Raw genomic sequence first — 12,126 nt, forward strand, 5'->3', positions numbered from 1 at the left:
TACCTGTCTGTCACCAAACGACTGGAGCTGTCAAACCAGCTCAAACTCACCGAGACTCAGGTTAGTTTGTTGTGAATTTGAACCGATTCAAACTAGATTAGCTTTAAAGTCCAGACGACTGGAGCTGTCAAACCAGCTCTTGAAAACTCACCGAGACTCAGGTTGGAGGAAATTCCTTTTCTAATACTGTATCTGCTAAGGCTGGAAGTTACGAAAAATTTATTGCACGGTGTGGGAGCGTCTTTGAGCATACAACGGATTTTTTAAATGTCACCATATTAGAACCCAGTCCTATCGCACTTTCTGTGTATACTCTTTGAAATCGCTTGTGCCTTTGCTGTTACATATTCAGATCGACGAAGAACGTCTAGAACTCAGAAATCTGCATCAAGGAACATAAAATTGTGGGTAAAGGATTTGAATGATATCTGTTCTGTGGATTTTCTCTCAATCAAGTTTCCTTGCTGTAAAAACCAGAATTTTTCCCCTAGATTCACTTGTATATCAGCACAGTTCTCTACCAAGATAACAGAACAGTGTTTTTGCCTCTTATAACTGTTGAGGTCTATGTTCGGTGATTTTGTATACTAGTCAGGAAGAAAAAATATGTTTCGTCAAATGTTCGTATAAACCAGTTCAGCATACAAACGTCTGAGGCTGGAAGTTATTAATTCTAAAAATAAGATATTATAATATCTGCCACAGTAAAATTAAGCGAACGCTACAAAAGCACATTTGAGTTTACAATGCATTTTGTTTTAAATTTCCTATCCCTGGCCTAGCTAGCGCTCTTTCTGTGTATACATCACTTGTCTCTTGTCTCTTGTCTTAGGCCCTTGTGCGGACTTGTTACATGTACCTCCATGAAAAATTAAGGTTATGTTTTAGGCACTGGTTTGTCTGTCGTCTGTTCGTCACCAAGAATAGAATAACTCAAGAACGGCTTTACTCGATTCCCTCAAATATTTCCCTCAAAGCTGTTGTCCCACATGTTGTCGCTAGACGTCGCTTGTGCCTTTGCTGTTACATATTCAGATCGACGAAGAACGTCTAGAACTCAGAAATCTGCATCAAGGAACATAAAATTGTGGGTAAAGGATTTGAATGACCATCTGAAAGATAGGAAAAGATAATACTATGAAATTGTTGCTTTACATAGCACAAAATTCACACTTTCCATTCACCGCAAAGCGTTGAAGTTATGAAAGTTTTAAACGTTCAGCCTTCTGACGTACAGAAGCGACCCCATACGGTTTGCGGCTTGCTTTGTGCAGCGGTGGTGATTGGTTGAGAGTTAATTGGTTCAGTGTGGGAGAGACGGACTCTGGCGGGAGAGGAAGTCAGTGGTGACAGAAACCTCCGTTCGGGGGGGGGGGGGGTAGTATACTAGTACTAGTATATCCTCCCAAGTTTCAAATCACCAAGGTGGTTATACACCGTATTGCACGTGTCTCTTTGTGTGTGTGTGTTTTAATCCAAGGGATCCCAAACTTTTCACAAATTTTCCAAGATTTTCATCAAACTTTCTTAAAAGGTTTAAAGAGTATACCAGGTACCTCTTGCATGCGACTTGTGAGCGACAGAATCGCAATTTCATCCTGTCTGTTTTCTTGGTCAAACCTAACCGAACCGTAACATATCTTGTACGATCGGGTAACAAAGTATTGAGCAATGCTATAGAGTATATTTCCGTGTATATTTCTTTAAAAATTGGAACAAAACTATCTATATGATGTAGGGTTTTATCAGAAGGACTGTGTGTATAGATGGACACGTGTGAGTGGTGTGACAGTTGTGTGATTGGCACGTGATAGATTGCGGTCAGGCTGGGGACACGGGGCGTGCGGGGCGTTTTCCTCAGCTTGTTAGCCCTGTGTTCCCGCGGAGTCCCGCGAGACTTGGCGGTGTGTCTGTTCTCGTGGCCCGGGGAGATCTCGCCAGACCCCGGCCAACAGCTGGTACAATTCCAACGCGATAGAACCTTAATTGATGATAAATCGGAGAACTGGTACCATGTCCCAAATGTGGACATTTCCTGTAAGTGTATAAAGAACTTTATTTGTATTTCTCAAAATCAAATTACGGCGTCGTCTGCAAAATCAGGGCTGGATTTTTTTTGTATCATAAGCTGCAAGCGACTAAACCATTCAGTATGAAGAGACGAAACTACAAAACCGTCTGTTTTTACCGAACGGTTCATTTAGTACGCAATACAGTTTGGACAGACATCCTTGTGATCTAAATCTGACGATTGTCACGTTTGTAAGCTATGAAAACAACCGACTTTGCCTGATGTGCACGTGCTTTTGGCATTGCAAAACCAAAGTTTCTGATCTTACTTTTTTTTTAAATTAGCGTTCACAAATTGATAAAGCTTTCCATATTATATGCCAGTATTCAACAGTGAAAATATTGCATTTGCCATTTTTGTTATCATATGTGATCTAGAATACCGGATATTTTGACAAATCTGTGTTGAAGTTTAAACCCATGTTAGTGAAACTTCAAAGTTAGAAACAAAAACACAACAATAAATGTTGACTTGGATGGACGTTTTTAAAGTGCCGCTATATGAGTTCTTCGTCTGTGTGAAAAACCCGCTCAAAGGGCCCGACGGTTTAAAGACTGGCCACTGAAAGAGCTCGCCCAGAAATTTATCTGTTTTGGTAGTGTAGAATTACGTGTATGCATGAGACCGCCTGTGTCGCTTGGTTTGACTTACTAATGAGAGTTTAATGGCTTCAACTGAAGAAAAGAATATGCTACAGCAAACCATTCTAACACCAGGCGGAAGGGTTTCGAAATAAGCACCTGTTTTTAGCCACACAGCAAGACAGAAGTAAGTAAATTATTCGTTAGCGTGTATCTAAAAATTACCATCAACAAAACGGATGCTTATTTCATGATCGTTTGAATAGTTTGCGTTAACATATGTGATGCTGGTAAAATGTCAGTTTTCGGTGTTGAATTGTTTTGAGAAACATGATGAAGAAAATAGGCCATTTTTCATCAGAGTAACATGTGAAGGATGGACGAACATCATCAACATGTGAAGGAGAGACAGAGAACGTTTTGTGCTTCAGTGTAAACTAAGCACCGGGACAATTTCCACTTGTTTTGATAGCAAAATTAAGATGTAGGGTGAGATTAGAGGGTCCCCTTCTCACCTCACTTTTCTCATGAAGCCATCACGATCCTGTGTTTGGAGAGAAAACGAAAAGTTGGCCCACTTAGCAAGGTTCGTGCCCCCGGACTCACAAGGGTTTGATAACACTTGCCCTCATCCTGACCTCAACAAAAAGCTTTGGAGATAGACACTCCGCAGTGGACTAGGTCAGGGGAAGGAAGGCCCGACTGGATTTCCATCTTCTATGACTGCATAGGAAAAGTAGAATTTCAAGAGAACCCATTCCCATTTAAAACTTTAATACTAGTAGTAGAAATTTCTCTTTGAAGGAAGACCTTGGAATCTCTAGACTGGTGGGTTTTCTTTTTTTTCAAGAAAACGATCGAATGTTAGGCATTGATATTCAGGGAAAACACACAGACACTCTCTCACCCACACATACACTCAAGCGCACACACACTCAAGCACATACGCACGCACACACACACACACACACTATCTCTCTCTCAGTCTCTCTCTCTCTTTCTCACACACACACACACACACACACACTCACACACACACACTATATCTCTCTCTCAGTCTCTCTCTCTTTCTCTCTCTCACACACACACACACACACAAACACACACACACACACACTCTCTCTCTCTCTCTCTCTCTCTCACGCACACACACACTCACACACACACACACACACACACACACACACACAGACACACACAAGCACACACACTGCGCGCACACATATCATTGCCATACGGTTTTGAACTAATCTGTAGCATTTAATCATCGCACGTATTTTAATTGGGTGGAGAACTGGACTTGCCTTCATCAACCTTTTTGACATCTCTGTTCTTTATTCATCGTGTAAGATATCTATCTTCCTTTGTATTTAATTTATATTGGATTTAATTTTGTAATAATCTATGTTTTTATATGTAACTGGTAGCGCGAAAATAAGTCTTTATAACCTGAGTTATTACTAAGTACTACTTTGTGCTGTAATAGATCTACTATCTTTATGTTTGAATAGAAAAAAAAAAGAGTTTCGCGGTAATTTCCGCCTCACTGGAGAGGCCACTTCTCCAACGGACCACAAACTCAGATCGATCCTACAAACCTACGATTTATGGATTTCTTAATTTTCTTCCGGCTTCGCTTTACATTATTCATCGATTTTTATCGAGTTATTGAAATTGCCATTTCCTCTGTGCAAAACTCATGTCGCAGTGGTGACTTCAGCCGGCTGTATCTTAAATAAGGCGGGGTTCAATTAACCCTTTAATCATCAAACATTGGCAGAAATATTCGGATTCATATCAATATTTCTTGTTGTGTGATGGCAGCACAGAAAGTAATAGTACCAGTAAATTGATTTTTGCAGTCTTTCTAGTACAGTAGGGAAGTAAGAGAGACGAGGGTGTAGGGGAGGGGGGTTTGGGGCACTGAAGGAGGACACAATACACCCCTTTAAAACAGCTAGTCTAAAAGTAAGTTGTATTTAAAATGTACCATTTAAAAATTTTGAATCAGTATGTTAGCTTCTGTGGTCATGTTTACCTCTTTACATGTCTTTCATACGTCTTAAAGTATTTTCATTTAGCGATATAAAAGCGATAAAATGAGAGGACACGATACAAAATGCAAGGGGAAATTCAGTTTTAGACGAATTTGTGGTAAATAACAACACATTACATGTTGAACTATAACAAACACACAGAGAAATGTTTCTCAGCTAAACCCATCAAGCACCCCTTATAAGAATAAACCTGTTGACACAAAAATATATGATTAACATGTATAAACCTAATATATATAACTCCGGTACTAAACGTCAAAAAAAAAAAAAAGAATCCATGAAAAACATAAAAAGGCCAGACAAACTTTACACTTGAAATAAATGTTTATGAATCATGCATCGTTGAAATTTTCATATGATTTACTTAAGTATATGATGTTTTCATGCAATTTCATCTTTGTCATTAGAGAAAGATATGATATCATTAATGCTTCGAAAATGAAATTCAAGTCAATAACATGATCCTCGTTAAAATGAAAAGAAATTTATAAGCAGGATATCTTTTATGGTAAAGTAAAAACTCGTCAGGTCTTGTAGTGACTAGCGGAGCGGACGTAATCTAACCAGACTGGTGCCCAGGCTAACTCAACTGTAGTTGTTGGTCGGAAATAAAAAAAAATCGCGCCATATTGTTCGCCTGTCCAATATATCTAAACATGAGTACTTTTTCTAACCTCCATAGCATGCCACAAACTCGGGGTTTTGGGGGTCTTCATGGTCTTTGGGAGCTTTTATGTGCTATTTTCTGATTGCATATAGACAACATAGCCGGCCTGGTACCCCCCGTAGAACTGGGCTAATCAGAAAACAGCCGAAGACCACCAAACCCCCAGTTCTATAAGCCTGCTACGGAGGCTATACTTTTTCCATGAAGATGTTAATTTTACTACTACATCATTCTATGTATTCACTTGAGTGTTCAAGATCTGTTCTTGGTACCATACGTTAAACAAACCATTGGACAAATTCGTTACAAATTTCTGTGCTACCTGTGGTAATTTATGTTATAAGTCTTAAATATTGGACGGCCTGTGATCAGTTATCTGAATACACTGTATACGGAAGCAATAGTTCAGTCGAGTACAAACATTAGGCATTTATAAGCCGCCATTCGGATAGAATGTCCCACTATTATGTTTTACTTCTAAAAGACCGCCGTCTAGAATTTGAAAGGAGTAAATTGTAATAAGTGCAACAACACCTGCATACCTGACTTCAAGTCCCGGTCTTTCCAATATCCCCGTTCCTCTTAGTTATTTGACGGCCGTATGGCAGTTTTTCTCAGTCCTTTATTTCACATTGTGTGGCAAATAATTCCTTTCTGTTTTCTCTCTCTATATATTTTCTGTACGGAATTCCAAATGGGGATCGCCATTATGTCTGTGTGTCTTTGATCTTTACCCGGCGCAGAAGTTTTTGGACAATGTCTTTTAACTCAGTTTTCAATTTACCACGCCCTGCTATTGTTGGAGGTACTCGCGAGTGAAACCTGCGCGGCCGGTACGCTATGTTTCGGGCTGGAATGGGCCCATAGTTGCCGGGTTGTCCGGGGTTGCTTAGGTGCTAGATCCAGCAAACAGGGTTAGGCCACAGCAAGTAATTTTTATGGATGACATCAGCGCGCGCATTAATTTTCGCCTGACTTTGGTAAAAAACAAGAAATTTTGTTGCCTTCTGACAGTGGTCAACATGACGAAAATGGGCAAAGATGTCTGTTGCCATGCCGGAAGGTGGATTGCAGATAACAATGAAGAGAGGAGACAAGAAAAGGCTCTGATTTAATGTTTTGTTTCTTACTTTGATGCAGTGATATAAGATGCTGGCTGTGTATATGTGATGTTTCAACTGAATCAAAACCATTTATATAATGATTGAGTCAAAATTTTAAAATGTAGGAACCTTGTTTTTTCGGCCCGTCTTGTTTTATTTCGCCCGCTCGCATTAAATTTGGAGTCTGCAGAGGATGTCATCCATAAAATTTACTTGCTGTGGCCTTATGCATTACAGATGGTGTTTTTCACATACATGGTACTTCTATTATCCAAAATATAACATTTCTGTTGTTTCGTCTTTTTTGACTTGTGACCTCTCCAGGTTAAATTGTACAAATGAAAGACAAGAGAAGGATTTTCAATACCATACCATGTCAACTGGTATCACGTTTTCATATGTTTATCCAGTAGAAATTTTCTATTTGAAAATTGGCTGAGTTTAGTATTTTTGGGTATCTTTTTTTTCGTTGTTAGATTTATGAATCAGATTGCCCAGCCTAGAAAACAGAGGACATAAGTGTCAAGACGTGGAAAGGTTGATAATATATATATCTGACTGTGAATTAAAGTAATCAAGTTGGATATTCAAGAAAGCTCATTACAAGGGGATCGTAAACGTTATACGGGATTCTATCAAAAATGTGAAAAAATAGACCACTCCGAAATTGCAAAACAATACATTTCTCATCAGCATATTAAGATAGTAAGTACTCTCATTTTCCAAATTAAAGGTTATCTACTAAATGCCGATTTTATGTAGGCATTTTGGATTTTATAAGTTCATATATTGACAACTTTGTATGCAGTTTAGAAAGATGATAATAGTGGTGTCTATGCTGTTTATATTGCTTTTCGATCTTGACGTTTTTAGAATAGGTGAGTTTTTTGTAATGAATGAATGAATGAATGAATGAATGAATGAATGAAAGACCTTTATTGTACATTTGTGCTCTAACAAGCTAAGTACAGGTCATGAATAGACAAGGAAAAGGATACAGCAATGATACTTAAACTATACATACTAATGTGGTCTACTATTTACATGTTCAATTTCTTCTCGCTTCTTGACGCAGTTATAGATGTACGAGCATATAGAGCTAGTGATTCAAAATCATATCCAGTTGCTTGAGTAACTGCTTTTTGGCCTAGTGATACATGGTTTGTCAAGTTTCATAAGAAATACGAATTTTTCTGATTCATTTAAATGTCCAAAGCTGGGGAACGTATCTATTATATAAGAATATAGGGAATCTCTCTCATTACTATACAATAATCTCCTACTCCTGATGAACAGATGTACACGAGAACTTTATCCGTAGACGGCTGGACACCAGGAATGTTATGCATACTGAACTGCACACCTGCATAGAGCCCGACCGGCCGCCATTGTGTAACAGTAATGACCCTTGTCATGCCTTGCCTTTGTCACACACAAAGCACTTCAAACCAGAAACTGTTCTCCAAACTCCCATAAAAATGTTACAGCGTCCGCACCGCACTGTCAACAACACGCTTGCTTCCTAGCTTTTTGAGAATCGAACCCGAAACTTTTGGTTTATCCCCCAGCTCGGTTGTGTAGTTAGTGGTAGATGCCAAGTTTGCAGAGCGATAACACAGACGTTACGCCGGCTAAGTGAGGACCTGATAGAGACGAAATGAGCAAATCAGACGTGTACAAAGAGTGGAGAAAGAAAAAGAGAGACGTACAAAGTAGTTGAGGGATAATTGAATCAGGACCGGGATGGACTGCCGTTCCTATTGTGTGAAAGTGAGACTAATGAAATTAAACCATAATGGCCGGTTCATGCGGACCCGTTATTGAAACGTAAGATAGCCTGCCTTGCCTCTTGTGAAAAATAGCAGCTCGATTTGGAGTTACAGTTTCAGAAAGTTCGCCGCCGCGTCACGGCTTAATGCAGTAGCAATGGGGCACAAAGGGTGCTAACAACCGTGTTGTGAGGCAGTGCCTTTGATTTGGGCTCCTATGGAGAGGGGGCAGGGCAGTGGGAGGTGCCGGGGGGAGCTCACAGGCACCGCCGAGACCCCAGCTGACCGCTGCCGCTTCACCCGACTTTGTCTCGTCTCTGCCTCTTTATCTACACCAAAAGTCACTTGTCAAAGCTGTCGTTTCCACATTGCGATACCCAACAATGGTATACTTTTCACTCAGAAACGAGCGGGCTAACAAACACAATGTTCGTTTTGTTGACTTGGTAATGCGAGATGCCAATGATACGTCTGTCCCAAAAACAATTTTTCCTCCTCTCTCTTCAACAATGGTAAAATACAGCCCTTTTTCGTCAACTCACCTCGTTAGAGGAAAATTTCTTCATCAGACGGTCTTTACAAGATGGTGGTGGACATCTTAAGTCGAACAAATTGAAACATCTCAACCTTTTCTCTGCGTTTCCTTTTTCTCGCCGTGGTTGGTTGGCCACACTGAGGCCTGTGGTTAGTCCAGTATGTGACAAGAATTGTTCAGAAGGTGAGGCGAAAAGCCGGAGTGCCAACTGCTGATGTGTTCTCATGAACCATTTTTACTTTTCCACTGAAAAAGGAGAGTTAAGAATATATATGTAACTAGAAAAAATAAGCACTATGAGAGGTGGTAAAATGTTGTAATATCATAATCAAATTTTTGGCATAGAAAATAAGAAAATGTGATGATAGAAAGTTCATAAAAGTACATTTGTACGCCAGCATTCACAAACGATTTTTTTCTTTTGATTTGATTTTTTTTGCAAGAGCTCGTCATAAGTAGTTGTTAATAGTGTTGCGGCACACATGTCAGATAATTATCGTATAATAACCCATAACCAAGCTGGCAGGGCTCTTCTTGCATCTAAAACGAAAACAGACAGGCGTGAAGCTAACAAATTTGATTAAACCCTCCACGCCGTAACGCGAGCCACCAGCCTGTAATTTCAGTTGAAGAATGGAAAATCATCCCCATAATTTCGGCAGGCTATCGTGTTACGGCTTCATGATTGCCGTCCTCGGGTAACTAGTGTCAGGGGACGTGTTCCGGCTTCTAGGCGCTGAGTAAAACACTTCAATCGCCTTTCTCCGCCATCTGGTATTTTATTTCTGGTCTTTTCTGATTAAGTTTCTGGCAATCGCCATTGCCGCCATTCTCAAGAGGTTGTTGAAGTAGCACAACAAGCAGGAGAAAATATCTCTTTTAGATGATTCGCTTTTTCTTTGGGAAGCGTTTTGAAGCGTTTAACCTCCATTTCCCAGAGGTTTTTAAGGGTCAACCCTGGGAGTGACCTCCAGCCGGATGGCGAGTGGTCAGTTGGGCTGTCCAGGTGTCATGGGGGCCCAGGGGTCATTCATCACCTGGTAAATAGGCTAGTGGATGTCCGGAGCGGAACTGATCGGGAAAGTGACCCCAGACCACGGAGGTCCAAAAGAAAAACCGTTACTTGGATCTCGTGAATAATGCTTCTAAAATAAGAAAGTTTATTGCGACTCCTTGCCCGAGGGCTAATTGGTAGTTACAAACAACATGAGAAAGAAAATACAGTGGTATGTGTGACTATATCTACGTCTAGCATTATACTATATTCTACAACATACATGGTACTAGTTTTACTGGGTTTGACTTCTTCTTTTTTAGGCAATGGAAGACGAATTTACCCACTTCTATAACATGTGGGTTCTTTGATAGTAAAATTGTCTAAAACGTTTGTCCGTTCCCTCCGTGTACGTGGCTAGAAACATGTTTTATTGCTCCACGGTTTGCAAACATTGGTGAAAATTTTAAAACAATTATAATCTTACTTAAAGTATAGCATAGTTGTAATCCACAAATAGGTAACCTTGACACTTTATCTACCATCCATAGAAAAAGGAAAAAAAAACATCATTGAGAAATAACTAGTAATAAAGGTAAGCAAAAATTATCATAAAGAATCTGTCTGCTCAAATACATACACATATAATGAATTATATACTTGCTCGACAACCGCGCGGGTACAAAACTAGCTTTATGTCTGGATGATTTGTCCCGCTTACATCAACAATATCAAGATTCTCAGGAATAACAACTTGATACATCAAAACTGCATAGATGCTAAAAATCCAGAAAAACTGATCGTAACTCTGTTGATTTCTTGTTTAAATCTTGTTCACACTTTCTCCTTCCTGACAGTATCCCATACTAGGCCCAGGCTGTGTTTATTTTTATCACTTGTTGATAGACGCTGGGTGGGGGGGGCGGACTTGTTGAAAGCCTGACCAGGTCTATCTGTGTTTGACAAACCGCTCTGGGACTAACTGTCAAAACAGACGTACCGACAACATCAGCGCGGACAATCTGGTGTTCTCTATCGTATTGACTTTAGATGATCGCAGATTTCAGATCCCATAGGAATAAAAAGATGCTGAAACGTTTTGCTCACTAGCGAAAAATATACCCCCCCTCCCTTTTTACAGCAAGGTAGATTATAGTCCTCTGAAGAACTGCTAACTACACCGCTACAAAAAGGGAAACAATGAACAATAGAAACAAGAAAATAGTTCAAGTCTAGTTGGTTGAGAGAGACAATTTTAGACCCGGAAATGATATCTTGAATATCATCGACGTATCCATATACAGGCCCTATATGCTTCTGGTGTACGTGTAGCTTAGGTATTATTTCATTCATGTTTCCTCTCCTAATTTTGCTATATTACTCATTCATTCTCTCTGACAGAACTTTCCATTAAAGGCACCCAATGCATTTCAGGCTGCAAAACAAAAAGTATTCTGGCAGGAAATTTGGCCGACATTAACATTTACTGCCATTATTTCTGAGCACGTTTTTGTCATCATTTCATACTTGAAGCATTTGAAATAGCCCCAAACAAGTGTTTGTTTATTTTTTGGCACCACCAATAAATAGCTAGAACCTATGGTACAAAACAAGCAAAGTTTTTCCTTCAGTGACATCGCATTGTTGTCTCGTGGATATCAGTATGCTTTGGGATAGGATTGGTCCAACTTCATACACTAAAAGAATGACCAGAATTTTTTGTGTGGAAAATCCAGATTTCCAGCCCTGAAATTGCATTGAATGGCTTTAAAATCTGCCAGAGTTCCATGTTATTCACTTCAATATATTTGGTGTCATTGATTTTATTATCTATCTTTCCAGATAAAGATCTGGTTCCAAAACCGCCGCACAAAGTGGAAGCGGAAGTTCACCAATGATCTAGAACTGATGGCTCACCAACACTACGCCTCCATGGGCCTGTACAACACTCCACATCCATGGTACTTCACTCAGAGATATCATCATCCGGGATATTACAACTTCCCGTCGTGCCCCGCGCCGTCTCAGTACCCAAGATACCCCGCGGCGTTGGTCGCCCACCTCCCCCCTGCGGCTGCGCAGAACCTACATGCTGCCAATATGAAATTACAAGGGAAACCGTTATGACTTTACAAATGATAACAGTGTTCTCCTTCTCAACGCTCTTGTTTCGTAATAAAACATGAGAATGCCATTCACCAATTTCACACTTCCCATAATGCCTAGTAAAGATCACGGATATGACCTATGACCAACCCTCCCCCCTTTCTCGATGTAATATTTCCAACAAGTTCTATCGACAAACTGGTCAACGATATTGTTTTGAATTATTTATCCAGTATAGATCTA

The 12,126-nt window shown here is 39.9% G+C and overlaps 1 protein-coding gene across 2 annotated transcripts in view; it reads left to right on the plus strand.

Moving 5' to 3' along the window:
* LOC109479269 (homeobox protein vab-15-like) overlaps positions 1-12,126 on the plus strand; it is a 21,194-nt gene extending 9,068 nt beyond the window's left edge. Inside the window, exons 1-2 of one of the 2 annotated variants that reach the window (XR_002140781.1) lie at positions 1-60; positions 11,620-11,715. Coding sequence is in view for 1 of the 2 variants with exons in the window: in XM_019781225.1 (XP_019636784.1) it covers positions 11,620-11,904 (285 nt within the window). In the remaining variant the exon portion in view is untranslated. Of the gene's footprint in view, positions 61-11,619 lie in introns of both variants that reach the window. The other variant, XM_019781225.1, reaches the window with a different exon arrangement.

This window comes from Branchiostoma belcheri, unplaced genomic scaffold, assembly GCF_001625305.1.
Source record: "Branchiostoma belcheri isolate BF01 breed outbred unplaced genomic scaffold, Haploidv18h27 scaffold47, whole genome shotgun sequence".
Taxonomy (NCBI): Eukaryota; Metazoa; Chordata; class Leptocardii; order Amphioxiformes; family Branchiostomatidae; genus Branchiostoma; species Branchiostoma belcheri.